We start from the raw sequence: 19,455 nt of genomic DNA, 5'->3' as shown, positions 1-19,455 counted from the left end.
GTTATTTGTGAACAGCCTTAATAAAAGGTACTGAATGAGAAAGAATGAATCATTTATCCATTTATTCACCTATTCATTGAGCACTTCCTATATTCCAGCCATTGTTCACCACCATGAACAAAGAAAAATGCTTTCGTGGAGCTTACGTTCTAGTGAAGCAGACAACATATCACATGGCGATAAGCATTTTGGAGAAAAATAAAGGAATAGGGAGAGTCTGACGGGGAAAATGAAATCTTTTGTTGTTTTAAGTGTGGTTTAAAAAAAGTCCTTTGTTAAGGTGGTAAGTGGTACTTGAATAGAAATCTGAATGAAATGAGGGCAGGAGCCATTGTGTGTTCTAAGGAGGAGTGTTCCAGACATAGGAAACAGTTGGCTGAAACGAGGTTGTCCATGTATCAGCTGGGAACATATTTGTCTGAGACCCTTCCGCTGTTAGCCAGTAGCTTAGGTGTTTGGAAACCGTGATGGGATTAAGAACACGAAGAGTGGCCAAAGGTATCTTCTTCATTGTTGAAGTCCTCACCCGAATCAAGGTATGCATTCTATGTGAAAAATCTCTCTCTCCGATCAAAAAATGTGATAATTCACGGAGATGAAGATTCCCATTCCTTGATTTCATCATCTAAGTGCTGGTTTCTCAACGTGGGCACATTGGCATTTTGGCTGGATAATTCTTTACTATGAGGCTGTCCTGTGCACTGTAGGATGTTTAGCAGTATTTCTGGCCTCTACCCACTACATGTCAGTAGCATCTCCAAGTTGTGACAACCAAAAAGGTCTCTGTACATTGTTAGATGCCCACTGGTCTAAATAAAAATGAAAATGGCCTCTTATAACCAGTCTTTTCCAAATATTAGCTCGAACACTTTTTCGGGGAAGCTAAAGAAGCATACACATGCAATATATGTCCAGCATGTCTTAAGCAGTGTCCAGTGATATCACAAACTCAATTATCTGCATATAATTTGTCCTGAAAACATTACAGCAATGATTATTTCAAGCCACCCACTCGTAAGGTAGTCTGAATATTTTCAAAAGCAAACAACATGCATTGCGCCTGCCTATCTAATACACTGCCTATTCTAAAAGGCAATTTGAAATCGACATCTTACTACAAGCAAGTCGCATGCAGAAAACATACAGAGACCCCTCGCCAGCCCCCACCCTCATCCCACCCCTTCTCAGACCCGGAGTTCTCAGTCATGCCAGCTGTGGATTCTCCTTTCTACTCACACCCTCAGCCACTCGACAGTGACTTTTCAAATTGATGATATATGATTCCAATCCTTTACTCTCTGTAATAACACCCACTTCCATTTTTAAAAACCCTTCATTCCGTTATTTAATATTCCTATGGTGCATCATTTTGCTGTCAGCAGTCACTTCCAGCACCTTAGCCTATTACAACTGATTTCGCTCAGTACCTCTTCAAGCCCTCCCTGCACCCCACCCCTCCAAGAATCCACAGAGACCCACAGGAAGCGACGGAGCCTTTATTGAAGTTTCACCTGAGACAGAAAAGACAACCGAGGATGGTCTCCCATGGACACTCTGCTTTCCCAAAGTCCTCTCGGGCTCTCTTCCAGCTCCCTTCCCCACTCCCTCTCTGTGACTTTTCTCTGGCCCAGATCCTCCCCCAGCCGGGAAGTGACCCATGTAGAACAGGGATTCCCCAAACTACCACCCTTAGCCAAACCTCCCCACTACTAAGAATGATTTGCACACTTCCTACTAATTTTAACAAAAATATATATTTTATGACATGTGATTATATGCTATTTAAATTTCAGCATAAAGTTTAGATTAGACCACAACCATGTTCTTTATTTGCTTATAAATCAGCCATGCTTATTTGTATCCTATGTGGTTGCTTTCCCGCTGCAATGGCAGCACTGAGTCGTTCTACAACAGAGAGGTTGCCACGGAGACCATATGGCCCACAATGCCTTAAATATTTACTACCTGACCCTTTATAGAAACAGTTTGCTGACCCCTACCACAGAGGGAGAGCCCCATCCCAAGTGACTTAGCGCAGTGTTCCTTCCACATACACAATGCACCCCGGGCCCTAAGAGGAAATCTGCATGGAGGACGCCTGTGTTTCTGTGTGTCTATGTGTCTGTCACTGTGTATATGTGTATTTTAAGGTATAAGGAGGGGTGTTGTCAGCAGCTGGGTTGAATGCAAGCTGAGGGCAGGGACCCAGAATGTGCCCCCTTACCCCCCACCTCCCACATCAAACCATAAGTACTTGCTAGATATCTTGAGCCTTATCATCTGAAAAAAAAAAACTGCAGCGCTTCTCAGTATTAAATTCTGGTTTTGTGTTTAAATTTACCTATTAAAGTAGAAACATTTTCCCCCCTCAGATTTAATTCACTTTCAAATAATCTATATGAGGAAGTTGAGAACCATCAAAAATGGACAGCAAGCCGATTCATCACCTATGAAAAAGACCACCTTGGCCATATAAATCAATGTCTGAAGCTCCTACAGGAGAAACTGGTAAGGAGTTCTGTTATTCATGAAGTAAACGGCTGCATGGTCATTGTCTGGATATTAGCAGTGAGTCAAGGTTTTGAAAGTTTCATTGTGACATTCACAGTCACATTCACTTACCTTTCCTGCACCCAGGTAGGAATCGAGGGGCCTGCCTCTTGGTCCTGTGTGCTACTCTCCAACTCCATGATCCCATACCTCTGAGTGTGCTCTACCTATGACAGAATAACCTAAAGAGAGGTGTTGGTTTTTTTAAAAAAATACGGATTCCTGGTCCCAACCCAGAGTGGCATCAGACCCCCTGAGCCCTCCTCTGGGGATCTGTGCTTCCAGGCAAGCTCCCTGGGTGATGCTTGGACACAATAAAGCTGAAAAGCTTCTGCCATAGACAAGTCGGTTTACCTCTCAGAAGATCCATTAGTAGACCAAAGGTTTTCAAAACTCCTTTTCCAGATCCAAACTTGTAGAGAACCCCCAGCTTTGAGGCAAGACTACCAGGATGGAGGGGAAATCTGTTCATGGCAAGTTCCCTTCCACTCCAGGCAGCTCAGCCAGCCAGCTGCTAGCCCCCACAGGACAGCAGCACAGGGCCATCTGTGTCACCGGGGACTGCCAGCCTTGCTGATGATTCAAATAAGATGTTTCTGGAACTTCAGTAGAGGGGCTTTAGGCAGCTGACAGAGACGGGAATCCAAGAGATGGAGATAACCATGACAGCTTTATCACTGATAAGGCTATTGAAGTCTGTGTGGTCTGATGTGCAGCCAAGAGGGCCTGCTAGTTCTCCTGGAGTTAGACTCATCCACCAGTTCTAGGCAGCACTAGGTGACCACAGGGTCACCTGCAGGCAGAAGCTTCCCACCACAAGTAAGAGAGAGGCTGGAGTCCACCTCCCTCAGGCAGGCAGGGCCAAAGACAGGAGAACCGAAGGGCTAAGTCAGTCTCCCCCAGCTCCTGCTTGCAAATTCCCTGTGGGGGGCGAGAAGGAGCAGAGCAGCTAATGAACCTTAGGCTGCCCGTGAGTTCCCGCCTCACTGCAATTAGAATCACTTGGAGAGTTTTTATTTTTTTTTTTTTATTTTTTTTTATTTATTTTTTTTTTTTTTTAAAGATTTATTTATTTGAGAGAGAATGAGAGAGAGCACATGAGAGGGGGGAGGGTCAGAGGGAGAAGCAGACTCCCTGCCGAGCAGGGAGCCCGATGCGGGACTCGATCCAGGGACTCCAGGATCATGACCTGAGCCGAAGGCAGTCGCTTAACCAACTGAGCCACCCAGGCGCCCCACTTGGAGAGTTTTTAAATTAGATAAATTCCTGAGCTCCACTGTGGACCAATTAAATCAGAGTTTCAGGGGGTGGTGTGATGGTCCAGGTGATATGAATAGACAACAGGGGTCAAGAATCACTATTCTAGCTGAACTCCGTCCACATGGAGATAGGAAGCTTGAGGGAATATGGACACCTAACAGGAGCGTGTCCAAGGACGCTAGGTCAAGCAGTTTCTAAAATGCCTTCCTTGGCCACACCTCTTTAAACATTAGACTATAATTCCAAATCCTTAGGGCATTTCAGCAAGACCACAGCCTTTTCTTTTCTTTCTCCCATCACATGCAGAATTCTAGAAACTACAAACAAAGCCAAACAAAGGGATAAACTCACACTTGTGAACACAGTTTTAGATACAAAGGAACTTGGTGAGATTTTTCATGTTTAACATGGAAAAGTGAACTTGCTAAAAACATTCTCTAAGCTAACTCTCTAATACAAATCCATGTAAGTTTTCTTTTCTGCAGTTTTATCACATGATATCTTTTATAGGAAAAGTCTGAAAATAAAATGGAAGAAAAATTACTGAAGCTTTCAAGCAAATTAGAGAATCTCATTAACACAGAGAAACAGGAAGCAGAACTAAGCAAAGTAAAGCATATAGAAAATAAACTGTCCAAAAAGATGAACCAACTGGAAAAGCACATCTGGGGTGAATTAGAGAAAATGCAGAGTGAATATCAATCAGGTGAGCAGACACCTTTGATTAAGAACACTAGCCCTTGCTTATCCAATCCCTCAGTGTTGTCTACTTTGAGCTCATGGCCATGGATCAATCTTGTCATTATCGATATCCTTCTGTATTTAATCTGACTTTTCTAAATATCCCATAGAATGTCACTATACCATTGGAAGGTTACAAGGTAAACAAGTTCTCTTCCTTCATTCGGACTTGGCAGTGTCACAAGCTTGCCAAGGCTCTGAGTTGTTGTTTTTATTTTTTGTTTTGTTTTTTGTTTTTTTTTACTAAGATCATAGAATCATAGAATTGTTAGACTTGCAAAGTCTTTGAGATCAAGACCTTACTTGTGGTAGATCATGAAATTAGGACCTGAAATCAAATGTCCCTCATTGAATTGCAGGTAATGAACCTGGACAGATGTCAGACTGGAGACCTGACCTTTAGAAGTGACAAAGAGAGATGAATTAACAGAGTCCAGTATAATGACTGCTTTTCTTCTTAAGGAAGCTAATGGCAGCAGTGTCAAGCTGAGCTAACATCAAAGAGGATTAATTTGAAAGGCTCATCTAATTTGTCAAAGGGAAGGACATGGGATAGGTGCTGTGGAGCAACCATCTGCCTTGACTCACAATCCTGACGGAATTACCAGGAACCAGAGGTTCCTTTATTAAAGAAAGATCCATCTCATTTTCTGTCTTCTAGTTATCAAAAAATTCATGCAAATTCTCCCAAATTTTGGTCCTGTACAGAGATACCTTGAAGGTGTCTCAGGAAGATATTAAGGTCTCATTCTGCCAGATGGTCCTAGCATATAAGTTAAATTTGCTGCCTGGAAATCTGACCCACACCGCCCTTACCCCCCTCCCCCCATCTCCCACTGCCAAATCAATCTAATGAATTATCTGGCCAGGAATCATATCTCAAACTTAAGTGACCCTTCTTTTAGGGCCCTGTTTTCTACCTTAGCACCAGAGGTTTAATTATATTCATTCCATTAGTATATCCCCAGGATGAGCTAAAGAGGAATTTGCAATCTCTGTTTCTTCATTTAACTAACCTGGAGTTCTAGCAAAGGGGAATTCCAAATTAATGGTGTGCTCCTTTACGCCTTTAACAAAAGTATGTTGAGAAATGACTATGTGAAAGGCCCAATAAATAAGAAATGGGCTGTACCCTAAGAAGCTCGAGGCCTGGGAGGTCTGGGAGGTCTGGTAGGTAGCTTGAGTCATGATTGAGACTAGATTTGCATAAGAGAGAGACAAAACAGGGGAACAGCTGGTGGCCACTCCTTAGGTCCCTCAACAGGTTACTTTCTGAGAAGTTTTAAAATCTTACCTGTGTTATCTTCAATTTGGTAACAAGAATGAAAAAAAAAAGATCAAAATTTCTTATCAAAATGACACAGAGAGAAGAAAATATTTTAAGTTACTTTCTTGAAATATAGAACTATTTTGTTATGCAATATATTTGGGCAAGGAGGAGAGGAACTGAATTAAATTTTCACAATGAAGCCAGACACAAGCTGAAACACTACTGATAATGCATCTTCATGACATATAAGAAATGGATTATTGTACATTTTTAGACTGGTCTTAATGGAATTTAATATGCTTTTAATTAAATGACCAATTATGGCAGAACTGCTGATTAGCAACTTTTGTTTTTTAAAAAAAGTTCCAATGCATTAAGTGTACCTATTCTCTTATCCTCTTCCAGGATTTAAATCAATTCACGACTCTCTCAGCTCCCTCCAACAAATACAGAAAACAAAGATGGATTTAGAGAAATATAAAGTACAGAAAGACCTAAAGAAATTACAGCGTAAGATAGTGGAACTCCAGGAGGTATAAAACGTTTCAGTCATCTTTTTCACCAGCCAATACAGTGGTTTGTTGGTAAGAGTTGGAAAGAAGTTAATATCTCTGGGGTGTTTACTGCTTCTTATATCTCTGCATTTCTTACCACCTTTTTAAGGAGATGAATGTACCAGAAAATCCAATAAAGCAAAGAAATTTATGATGTCTTCATTAATTTATTATTGAAAAAGTTAAGGAATTTTTTAGAGACATGACTTTTTGTATTTTTATTTGCCTACAAATAAAGAGCCGTCTACAAAATGTCCATCAATGAGTGAAGGGGCCTGGTGTAAACATAAAAGAAGGGCAGGAACTGCGGCAAACTGAAGACCACTTACCCTGTCTATAAAAAGACTAGCCAGCCTGCAGTTCTAGTTCATTATCAATATGTATGTAATCCATTAGTGCCCAAATTTTATTTTTCAAGAGAAACTAGAAATCAGGTTTTATATGAGACCATTTATAAGCATTAGCAACTAGTTCAAAATATTTACTCTATCTGTAGGGCAGATACAACTAGCAGGCTGCCAACCTGCAACTTCTGATCCAGAGATTTTTATCTTCTAACAATCCCAGTATTTATAGCAAGTCTAACCCATGCATATAAAATTACTGATTCATTGTACTCAGTATGTATCAGAGCTATGAGCAAGTCAGAGCCAACCATGCCAAATAAGAGAATACACCAGTTTCTATGAAAAACATCCAACATAATTCGATCTAGGGGCCAAATTCAAATTAGTTTTCTATAAAATTAAAATATTTCTAACTTTTCTAGATATAAATGTTAGGTGTAGAGCCTGGTATTGGGTAGTAAAGTCATTAAAAATAAAAATAAGCTATTCATGTCATACACTATCTGCTAGAACAAAGACTAATTTCTTTTTTTTTTTTTTTAAGATTTTATTTATTTATTTGACAGAGAGAGAGATAGCGAAAGCAGGAACACAAACGGGGGCAGTGGGAGAGGGAGAAGCAGGCTTCCCGCGGAGTAGGGAGCCCGATGTGGGGCTCGATCCCAGGACCCTGGGATCATGACCTGAGCCGAAGGCAGATGCTTAATGACTGAGCCACCCAGGCACCCCAAAGACTAATTTCTAATCACAGAGCTTTTGGTAACCTGGCAAGAGGACCATTGTTTCAGACTTAGTCTCTTGCCTTGGTTTAGGAAGAAGTGACAACTTCTCCCCTAAGAAAGTACAAACTTACCTTCCAAATAAATTTTTGACCATTGTCCACCTAATTTTTTAGTTATATGAAACCTCTCCATTTCTTTTTATTAATTTACATACAGCATCTTTGACTATATTGTAAAGGACATTTTTAAAGATTTTATTCATTTATTTGAGAGAGAGAGAGTGAGAGAGCACGAGAGGGGGGAGGCTCAGAGGGAGAAGCAGACTCCCTGCTGAGCAGGGAGCCTGATGCGGGACTTCAGGATCATGACCTGAGCTGAAGGCAGTCACTTAACTGACTGAGCCACCCAGGCGCCTGCAAAGGATTTTCATAGCAGAATTTAAGAGTTTAAAATGCAATAGCAAATATTCTTTGCAATCAAGTGTCACGCTAAGACAAAAGGCTAATATCTCAAGTAATCCTAAACTCTTATAAGTGGATAAGAAAATAATAATAATGAACAGGCAAGTCATGGAAGAATACAATAAGAAATGAAGATATGAAAAGACATTCAACCTATTAAATACAAATTAAAGGAACCCTTAGGTACTATTTGCAGATCACCAAAAATTAAAGTACTCGACGAGGCTGTTGAGAAATGTGCATTCCTATATTACTGGTGAGCCTATAAATTGGTACAACGAGTAAGAGAGCAGTTTGGAAACATCTATTAATATTTTAAAATGTATTTATTCTTTGACCCTGGAATTTTACTATTCGAAATTTATATTACAAAAAAATTCAAAATTTATATTACACAGAATAAAGAACCTTTCAAAATGTGCAAAGATAAATGACCAAGGATACTCATTACAGCACCATTTGTTATAGTATAAATAAAACAAAAAGCCTGAAAATAACCTAAATATTAGGAAGTGACTAAATTAATGAGATCACCAGATAAAAATGCTCTCCAACCCTTAACACAAAAAGATATCCAAGATACACTGATAGGTGAAAAAAGCAAGTTGCAAGGCAACATGAATATGATCCCAATCATGTCAAAAAATATTTTGAAATATGTTAAACAGAATATGTATACCGTATAGTATGCAAAAAAGTAGGAATTTACAACAAACGTTAGCAGTGACTGGATTATGAAGAAATTTGTTTTCTACATAAGAATATGTTTTTAGATTATAATATTTTTGTTTCCAGTAAAAATGTATTTTAAAAAATCACCACCACAGCAAATATACTACTAGGCTGAAGCAGTAACTCTTTCTAATGAATCAAGTAAGTGGTTATAGGAAGGGTTAAATTAGAAATTCATACAGACCAAGAGCCACGTCATCTCATTCATACCCATTTTTTACTCTACAGTTCTTCTTTCCTTATAAGTAAAAATGCTCTAAATTGTAGTTCAAATAATAGTGTAGGATCAAGCCAAAGGCTTTGCAGAATGGATCTCTCTCATTGGTGGTGACAGGGTAGTACCATGTAGAAGTGAATGTAATACCGGAGGGTAGGAGGGGAATCAAAGGGTCTTCTGTCAGTGTTCTTGCTTGGAATCCCAAGTTGGGGTGTTCACAGATTTGCTTAGGCTCTAGATGACCTGAGAGCTATGCCTAGAGAGAAGGTGGATCGAGGTTTTGTAGGGCCTAAAGCTTATACAATTTTGATTTATTGTTAATGTTCTGTCCTGATGAATTGGCGCCAAAGTCTGTAGGAACATTCCTGAAAGCCACGGCTACTTCAGGACAGCCGCAACCTTCTCCATCCAGAAGTGATCATGAACAACATAAACATATCCCTCTAACCCAAATATATCCCCAAGTCAACTTCTCTTTTGCTGGATCCAAAGATGGCCATAGCCACTCCAGGGGTACCTGACATCAACAGAAAGGGGAGTGGAGATAACGATCTTAATCAATGGTCTTATTGTCGTTAAAACGCCTTACTTCTGCAAATTTTCCATCAACCTTGTAAACACGTGGCTAGGGCTCAGTAAGTGAGGGGTCCTGGAGCTTGAGAGCTGTCATTTCGCCACAAATTCACCTCTGCTCTGGGCCTCCCTCCCTTTGTATATATTTTGCCATGGATCCAAAAAGATGACAAGGACAATCCCCCTAGAGAAGCTCAATATGCGTGGCACTTTATTCTATATCAAACATCAACACCTAATCCCTTGGGAAATGTCAGACTTGTCTCCCACAAATACAGAAGGATGTTTGAACACCACAGAATCTGCAATGCAGATCCACCCCGTGGACTTGAGGCATATGTTAGATCATTTCTGAGAGTTCTCGGTTTAGGCACCAACACCATCTGAACAGGTTTGAATAGTCCAAGGGTCCTCTGCCTCCCAGTGTTTTCTGCCATTTCCTTCCTCTTGTCAAAACCTGCACTGACGGGTAAAAATCATATGAAATTATTTACACTAAGGACTAAATGGTAATGTTCAAAGGATTTTGCTTCCTCACTGAAGATGAAGGACAAATTCCTCACCTTATGCTACAAAGGTAAGCACCTTCTCAGCCCCATCGTGGGGTGGATATGATCACCACCGGACAGGAGAGCAATAAGGCCCAAGGTCAAAGAAAAAGCATCCCCAAAGTTGCCTGGACATTAGCAGCTTTCCCTTCTTCTACAGACACAAGTGTCTGCTTACTTCTATTGGTATCACCCATGATAGCAGCAAGTAGTACCCAAAAACACCAGGGGGAAACTTGATCTCTAATACATACATACACATACACAAACTTCTGTGAGATATTACTTTTTACATCTTTGCAGCCTCCATTCATTCAGGTGCTAGGCATTGGGAATACCATATTGAGCAAACTAAATATGGACCCTGCTCTTAGGGAACTTATAGTCTAGTGGAAAAGTCCAATAATTAAACTTTCAAACACATGGGCAAGTAAAGAGTGTGATGGAGCACCTGAGAGAGGCATTTAGGAAAACATGGGAAATAAAGCAAAGGGGTCTTCCAGAAGAAGGGATATCTAAATTGAGACCTCTACAGTATAAGCAGACATTAGCAAGGGACAGGGCCATGGTTGGTAGAGGCCAGAGCTCAGGGAGATAGAGCAGCATGGGCAAAGGCCCAGAGGCCAAGAGAATGGAACACATGCCAGAACTGCAAGATATGGTCAGAACCTAAAGGGTATGCCATAGGAGATGGGAGAGAAGGTAAATAATGAAAAGAAGGCTGGAGAGATTAGGGAGAGCAGGTTGTCTGATCACAAAGGGCTTTATAACTCTTGTTGAGGAACTTGGGCTTTATCTTCAAGACCCAGAGTAGCTTTGAAGGATTTTAAATAGGGGAATGACATTATCAGATTTGCATTTTAGAAGATCCCTCTGGCTGTAGTGTGGAGAACAGATTACAGACACAGTGTGGGAAGCATATTTGGATGGGAAAAGAGGGAGATGATGGAGAAGAGTGTAGATAATGAGCTCAGTTTTAAACTAATTGATTTTGAAGTATCAATGGGATGTCCAAGGGGAGGTATCCAGCAGTGATTGCAAAATATGACCTGGAGCATGAGAGAGATCTAAACTGAAGATCTAGCATGGAAATAGGACTTGGACTTATGGATGAAGAAGGAAGAGACCACCTGGGGTTGGGAGGGGTGGGAGTGAAGGACATGAAGACTACTGTGAGAAACAGAGACAATGGAAAATCCCTGAGGACATAGAACACTGAGGGGACAGGCAAAGGAGGAACCTAGAAGTTTCTAGGTGACTATCTGAGGACAGTGACAGCGAAGTAGGAGAGGAAGTATCATCTTTTGAGGATTTCAGTCTTCCCTGTGAGTTCCTGCTAGCAGATGGTACCAAGTTGGAGTTCTTCCAGTAATGCTTTCAGACCCAGCATTAAATCCCCACCTATTGAAGAGGACCCTGTACAAAAGTGGGTACATTACACAATTCAGTAGGAGAACAGTTGTAAATGCTTTCCCCTTCCAGCCATTAAAAAAAAAAAAAATGTGTTGCATCTTCTCAGATGCAGAAAGGGTGCTGAGCTCTCCCAGGGAGAGGCAGAATTGTTGTCAGAAAAATATAGACTGTTTTGGCCCCTGCCCAGTTTGGCATTTCCCTCTCCAGATTAAGGTCACACTCATTTGTAGTAAAGATTTTTTATTTCAGATCTTTCCCTTAATATACAGTCATGAAATTTTCTAACTTCCTAAATTTTCCATAAACCCATTCCTTGGTTCTGCTACTTCATTTTCAGAAGCTATTTATACATGTGATAAACGATGTGAGTAAAAAATGATTGATGCGATCAGCAGTATGTCAGAAACCAGGTCCTCTTTTACAGTCCCAAAAGACACAAACTGAGAAAACAGAAAAATAATTTAAACATCTATGCTGAGAAGTCTTGAGGAGTTCTGAGGTCTGACAGATCTTAGTTTAAAACCAGTGTGGCACCAGTCACTATCTGCATGACTTTGGATATGTTCTCTAACTTTGGAGTCTTAGTTTCCTCCCTTAAAATGGGGTAATAATATACCTACCTTGTTATCAAAGACTTCTCTAAGCACTCTACCTCAATTAACTCATTTAATCCTCCAAAGAGATGTCTACTATTAAGGCACAGAGAGATTCGGTAATTTTTGTGAGGTTACACCGCTAATCAGAGGTGCAGCCAGAATTTGAACTCATTAGTCCAGAAAAGAGCTCTTAAACATTCTACTGTATTATTTCTCTAAATATATGTAGACCATCTAATGTAGTATCTGATAAATAGTAGGTGCTGTGCTTGATAATTGGTACCGATTAGTAATAATAATAAACAGAGCTTTTAATTTTGATGGGAAAGACAAGTTCCATGGTACTCTTTCATCCAACTCTGATTCAGATTAGTGTCTAAAAATACTTGAGTTTATAAAGGTCCTTGCACTATGTATAAGAAGAAATACTTTGGTTTGCAATAATCTAGCACTGGACCAAAGCAAAAAGAAGTACAAAATATAGATTTCTCCTGGAACAAAACTATAAAGAGCAAGTATTCCTCTGCGTTAAAAGCATTTCTTTCTCTGTCTCGGGAGGGTGGTTAACATAATGAAGAAACCTTACAGACATTGACTGGAGCGGGACAAGATGCTGATGCCAAGGTGCGGTGAAGCATATTTCCTCTGTAAGTTCTGGCCATCAAAGCAAACCCAAAAGCCATTATTATCAGGTCAAAGTCATTAGTATCCAACTGTCAGATGCTTTTCCAAAAAATAATGCACTGCTTTCACAAGGGAGACATTCAGGGATGGACTTCAAGTGTGTGGGGTCTTTTTGGAGACATGTGAATGGTGGTGGACAAACCTACTTCTGCAACTCAGAACAACTCCTATATCAAGGAATCTATCTAGTTCTTATGCCTAAATTCCATTGCTTAGCACTTAAAGGCTTTTAAGTATTCACAACACCAACATAAAACCCTCAGAAAGGAACAAAAACACAACCAGGAGCTTTTATTGATTACCTCCTCTGCAGGGATTAGTTGATAAGTAAAACAAGGTCTTTAAAAACTAAGAAAGTGCTAGGTACCTAACACATGTGGAGGGCCAAAAGAAAGTTCATGGAAGAGAGATTAATAATGCCAAAGAGGAAACCAAGGTTTGGCCCCTGTGATGTTATCAAGGACTAAATGTAACAATTAGCTCACTGCCGGTCTCAGTTTCTATTAAGTTCAAAATCGGACAAGGGTGGAGTACTCCTCATCATTGCATAGGTTTAAATTTGCAAGTAAAGCTGGGGGAAAAATAAATTTGCCAAGTTAGTCTTTTGGAGGAGTCTCCTTCCTCCTAGGTTCTTTCTAGAATTCAGATAGCGGCACTAGGTAAATGGCAATATCAGAATACAACTTGGCAGGATAACTGAGTCAGTCCCAAAGACACATACTTCAACTCATTGACATTTGAGGTGTCAGCAGTTATTAACAAAATCAGACAACAGTACTGGAATTCTATTTACTTAAGAATAGAGAGAAGAGTAATCTCTGAGCTTCCTTTTTTTGAGGGGTGGGCTCTGAAAATGAGGATAGCATCTACTGTAAAGAAGGATGTGAGGCTTAAACGAGGTAAAGTGTGAAGAGCCTGGCACACAGTGGGCACTCTATCTATCCCTGCCTGTGCACGCTCGGCAATGATTGCCACCTCATCAGCACAGAAAGCTCCTCCGCTGAAGCAAGTGACAGTGCCAACATGCTCTGCAATGGCGGCTTTTATTTGGCTTTGCTAGAAGCTACTTGACTTGCGCAAAAGCTTATTCCTGCCTGCATACTTTCCAATGTTCACAAAGTATTCACCACTGCTTATCATAAATCTGATTCTAGTGAGTTAATAAATCATTCTGAGCCTCGTCCTTAGATAGAGAAGCCTTCCAACCATATATAAATAGCACTTGTGCTGAGGCACTATGGGGTTGGCCTCCAGCAATTCAGAAATAAACAATGAAGCTGTTCATGACAATATAAATTTGCCTTCTCAGCAGTATATTTTCTCTCTAATCTTCTTTGCACACGAAAAACCTTCTGCTCCATCTGGCTTTTCTCTTGTGCCCAGAAACACATAACTCAGTCTGCAAAGATAGAACCTATAACCATATCTTTTTTTTCCACACCACCTGACTTTTTAGGCTAATTTCCAAACTTTTGAAGCCAGCAAATAATCTTTTTGTAAAGACTATTTGTACACTATTTCTTGATCTATTAAACAGAAAATTAAGATTAGAACCTTAAAACCTGTATATACAGGTTTTTCCTAAAAAATGTGCCACATAGTTTAGTATCAGGCAGTTACCTGATACTAAACTATGTGGCATATTTTCTCCATAGAGAAAGCAACCACCATAATTTTGTATGATCAAAGGGGAGGAAATGGCATTTAAAAAGGCAGGGTCTTAGAAACTCAAGTTACTTAAGCCACAAGGGAGTCAGATAATCAAACAATGTGCTTATTTTATATACTGTGGGTGCTCTTTCTGTATGAAGTATAACTATTTGGCACGTAGAAGGCACATGTAATTACACTCAACCATTCATAGATGCTGTTTTCCATTACAATATTCCCGAGTGTAGGTTTACTTTCTTTTTCAGAGTCTTAATACCTACAACTGATTAACTACTTTTTTTTTTTTTTACAGTGGAACCATCTTTGGAAAGGGGTTCTCCCTTAGGTTTGTAAGCACAAGAGGGGCCCCCGTTTAATGGAAACCAGAGTTGCTGCTTCCCAGGTGCTGCACCAAGCAGTTTCAGTATTTTGCTCCAGCTCATTTTGGACCTAGAAAACCTTGGTGACCTTAGAATAACAGAATGCTGCCATTAGAAATCTAGCTCAAGGCCCCGACTTTACATATTTACATAAAAATTAAAGGCCAAGACATAAAATTTATCCAGTCACATACCCATTAAATATTGAAACCCAGATTGAAACACACCACTTAGGTTTTGTGAGTATAATTTAATGCAGCTCTTTTAAAGAGAATGAGAGTGAAGTACCTGATCAACTCTATGGTGATTCTGTGCTGCAGGCAGCATGTTAAGTGAGAATACTTCAGATACTGTTACAGCAATAAACAGCCACATATTCTTAAGAGTCAAATACTTACGACATTTATATTTTCACAGTAACCATTTTTAATAACTCATCATCTTTATCTGATGACCCCTTTTTGGGGCAACAATTAAGATGATAATCCCCAATTTCAGTGATCTAGTGAAATCCAACTTCAAAGGAATGTGTCTTCACTTTAACAATATACACAGTGAGCAATGCCCTCATTTTCTATGCTGCCATAACAAATTACCACAAACTTAGTAGCTTAAGAACAATGTAAATTTATTATCTTACAGCTCTGTATAAGTCAGATGTCCAACATGGGAGTCAGCAGGTTACAGTCAAGGTGCCAGTGGGGCTACATTCCTTTCTGGGAACTCCAGTGGAAAAAAAGTTGCCTTGCTTTTTCCAGTTTCTAGAGCCTGCCTTTATTCCATGGCTGGAACCATCTTCCTCCATCTTCAAAGTCAGCAATGTCAAACCTCTGACCTTCCACTGTCACTCTCAGAAAGGCTCTCCACATTTAAGGACTTCTGTGATTAAAGTGGGTCCACTCAAATAATCCAGGATAATCTCTCCATGTCAAGGTCACATTTGCATAGCCCCTTAGCCAGATATTCACTGGTTCTGGTAATTAGGGCAAGACAAGTTTGGGTAACCATTATTCTGCCTCCCATATAAGCAGAAATAGCAAGATAAACATTTTTTTTAGTGCCCATCTTCTCTTCAGAAAAATTAATAATTTAAATATGTTTTTATAATAGGTACTATATACAGGGGAAGTATGTAGCCCAAATGAACTTTTGTACTGATTCAAACTCAGGAGAGATGATGAGATGACATGCAAATTACTTCAACACTCCAGTGAAGTACTATGAAACCCAACCCCTTTTCCAAGGGATACTCCAATTTTAATTATCCGTCTCCTGGCATCATATCCCTTCACTAAAACAAATAGGTATTTTCAATTCTAAATTGAAAATAAAAGAAAAAAGGATTTCAAATGTTTCATAACAGCTGTTTGTTAAAGAGATTCTATTCTTAAGTTCCCTCAAAACATTTTGAGGTCTAAAGATAATTTAGCATTTATTTTTAAAAAAATTATAGTTGTATAGGATATTTTTTAGGTACATTAGAATTTAAAACCCTGCTGTTCAAAAAGTTCCTATTTTAGTCAGCCCAAAAGAGGAAAAACCCATTATTACATAGCAAAGGGACAGCTAGACACCTTGAGTGGATTTTCAGTGCAACAGATCTTAAGTGACTCTATTTTCAAAACCAAAAATAAGGTATATACTCTAAATAAGGGAATTTTCTGACTTTTTACCTTCTTTGTATAAAAAGTCTTTAAAAATACATATATGGGAAGAAAATCCTGTACTTGTATCTGATACACAAATGTATCTTTCTAATGTAAAAAACAAAACAAAACCAAAAAACCTCTCCTGCAAATTGACGGTCAGTTTATAACCAGCATCTGAGTCTACATATGGGTGTCTGAGAAGCTTTCTATCCATTAGCAACTAAAGTGGAAAAAAGGAAGACCTGTAGAGAGACAGGGTCAACTATGCCAAAACAAAGTTCCACATTTTTTAAAGTGTGCAAAAACTGAAATAGATCTGCAAGTCCCTCTGACTCATATATAAAATATGCTTCATTTTTGTGTTCCTATAAAATGTCCCCAAAACAAGTATCAAGCTTTTCTATGAAGCAACCAAACATGTATCTTTTCATATTCATGTATTACACATCAGTAAATATTTACCTAATGTTTCAGAGTAGTTTTTTTTTTTTTTTTTTTATGCTAGTTTAGGTAACCATATCTTTTAATTCCCTTAATGGAGAACCCGGGTATTTCTGTCCAATGCTGTTCTGTGTAGATTCCCAAATGAAAGGAAATTTCATTTCAAACTGAAAAAAGAGCATAGCATTTTAAACTAAGGTGTTTTTTTTTATCCTGACCAGAAATTAATGCAAGGGACAGTTTAGAAATATGATAAGTGATCCCAAGCAAGTAGATTGTGTTCTAAAAGTTTACTCATAAGCTGAAATATATGTTTCCCACAGAAAATGATTATCAGATGTCTAGCTGGACTATAAATATCTAATTAATTAATAAGAGCCAAAAGGTAGATAAAAATTAGCAAAAATGCACTATAATTCTCAAATAAGGAAATATCTAATATGAATGCTAAATATTGACACTTCTGGAAATAACTTTTAATGTAATTTCTCTAAACTTACATATAAAATGAAGGGAAATTTTGGCTACTTTTAAGTTCCTAGAATCTTATAACACTGATTCCATTTCAGGTTTTTCTTTGCTTTAAGTATAGTGTTTAGCACTATTTTCCTTTACTTACTAAGATTAAATGACAATGTTTAAAACATTTAGCAAAGGTCTGGCATTATGTAACCTCTGTAAAACTCATACATTTATGATTGGAGCCTCACAGTAACTGGGCAGTAATCTTAAGAGAACAAAGAAAAGACAGGATGTGTGTACATCCATGCAAAAAGAATTACCTGAGATGGTATTAACTATAGTGTTTTCGAACCTTCCTTTCTAGAAAACCTGGGTCTGAGGTTCTCGGAGGCCAGAACGAGGCAACTTAGTCAGAAGGTCACTCCCTGGCTACAGGCCTGGAGCAAAGACTAACCAAGTCCATACTGCAGGAGAAAGTAACCTCGTGAAGCAAGTGACACCCCAGAAAGCAGATGGAAAACAAGAACTGACTCATAAGCATTGAAGCAAATAGATCCAGGCCATTCTGGGGTAAAGGCTAAAGTGCTTGCCAGAGGAAGGAGGAGGGCACGGGCACCAGAGAGGCACAGGCAACCTTTTGCAGCTCATCTCTGGCTAAGTCTGTGGGCCAGGCTGTCAAAAGAACTGAATCAGCTGGACAGTTGTGAGGATAAGGAAGAAATGGGCAGAGAACGGCAAGTGCTTCTTTTAAAGAAAAAAGTAAAGGGAATAATCATCATTGGATTAATCCAGTGGTTCACCAACCTGAATGAACATTAGAATCTCTTAGGCATGCCTTCATCATGCAGAGTTCTAGGCCCTTATCCTTAAAGATTCTGATTGCATAGGTCTGAATGAGGATAATATTCAGCCAAATTTGGGAATTCACCAAATTATAGTTAGTTCAATAGATTAACCTTTGGAGCAAAATTTAATTACAGAATATTATAAATTTATATTATCTCACAAAATAACACCATAAAGCTGATTTAGAAAAACTGCATACATAAATTGTACAACCACACATTTTCATACAACGAATAGTATATGTAAATATCTGAAAATATTTTTTAAAGCCACAAATCCAAAGTAAGCAACATACAGTTGTTTCAGATATATAAAAGGTTTTTTGAAAAACTAAAATACGTAACGTTGCTTTCAAGTTTTAAAATTTGAAACTTAGAAATTATATCTGATATTAATACTATAAAGAAAATAAGACACTATGTTTTTTCTTATTTCAGAAAGTTCAAGTCTTTTCGTCATAACTGAAGAAACTGCATGATCAATTAAACACTGTCGGCATTATTTTCCAAAATTTTCCATTAATTTTTTTAATGCAGCCATACACCTGAGTGTTTTGAATTATACAAACATATCCATTAGCAGTCTAAACTCACCAACATTTACATTATACTTCTTCAACAGAATCTGAAATGAACCACTAGTAAAATAGGCTGTAAGATTATTTAGATGTTATGATGAGTCGGTCTGCTGAACTCCAGAGTTCATAGAAGAAATTACATCTTTCAATTTATTTTTTAAGAAGTAAAATTCTGCACTGTGCTAATCTGCTTTTGCATATTATTTGGAAAATGGCTATAAACACTTTATTGTAAAGGGGTACAAAAAATATCTTATTATGCACAATGCAAGATGGAGAAAAGAATGGTTTACAAATTATTGATGAACACCTACGGGAATCATGTTTTTTCCTTTCATTATGGGCTTCTCAAAATCAAACATATTTTTCAAATTAAAGTTATATTACGAGTGTTTGAAAAATTAAATCCCTAGCTTAAGAACTTAAATGTCTTTAGATTTAAAATAGGAATGGATGATTATAACTATGTTTTTTTTAAATGTTGCTTTGGGGAACAGTCTTGATTCATCGATTCTTTCTAATAACTTTTTCTTTGCTTGCTTACTATAAAATAACATACTGTTACTGTGAGGACAATTTCTGATTCAATTCCAATGCTCTTGTATCTCCATGAGTTTTGGCATTGTTTACCAGCACCTAGGGGAAATCACATATAGGAACATTAGTATTTTGTTTATTAACAGTAACTATGTTTAAATTCATAGAAGCCAAGTATGCCAAAAGGCAGCAAGCAATATCAAACAACACAAGAAAAAGTGACTACATGCAATCTTTTCAGTCAT

General features: G+C 38.6%; 2 protein-coding genes across 5 annotated transcripts in view; one reads left to right on the top strand and one right to left on the bottom strand.

Moving 5' to 3' along the window:
• FAM81B (family with sequence similarity 81 member B) overlaps positions 1–6,489 on the top strand; it is a 55,855-nt gene extending 49,366 nt beyond the window's left edge. Inside the window, exons 6-8 of the mRNA XM_078066324.1 lie at positions 2,373–2,508; positions 4,321–4,516; positions 6,227–6,489. Coding sequence (XP_077922450.1) covers positions 2,373–2,508; positions 4,321–4,516; positions 6,227–6,360 — 466 coding nt within the window. The 3' untranslated portion in view covers positions 6,361–6,489. The remainder of the gene's footprint in view (positions 1–2,372; positions 2,509–4,320; positions 4,517–6,226) is intronic.
• Positions 6,490–15,305: 8,816 nt separating this feature from the next.
• SKIC3 (SKI3 subunit of superkiller complex) overlaps positions 15,306–19,455 on the bottom strand; it is a 100,147-nt gene continuing 95,997 nt past the window's right edge. For all 4 annotated transcript variants that reach the window (XM_078067045.1, XM_078067043.1, XM_078067044.1 and 1 more), the window contains one exon: positions 15,306–19,309. In XM_078067045.1, the coding sequence (XP_077923171.1) occupies positions 19,235–19,309 (75 nt within the window). In that variant the 3' untranslated portion in view covers positions 15,306–19,234. The remainder of the gene's footprint in view (positions 19,310–19,455) is intronic.

Source organism: Halichoerus grypus, chromosome 2 (assembly GCF_964656455.1).
Source record: "Halichoerus grypus chromosome 2, mHalGry1.hap1.1, whole genome shotgun sequence".
Classification (NCBI taxonomy): Eukaryota; Metazoa; Chordata; class Mammalia; order Carnivora; family Phocidae; genus Halichoerus; species Halichoerus grypus.
This window is presented reverse-complemented; position numbering and strand designations above follow the sequence as displayed.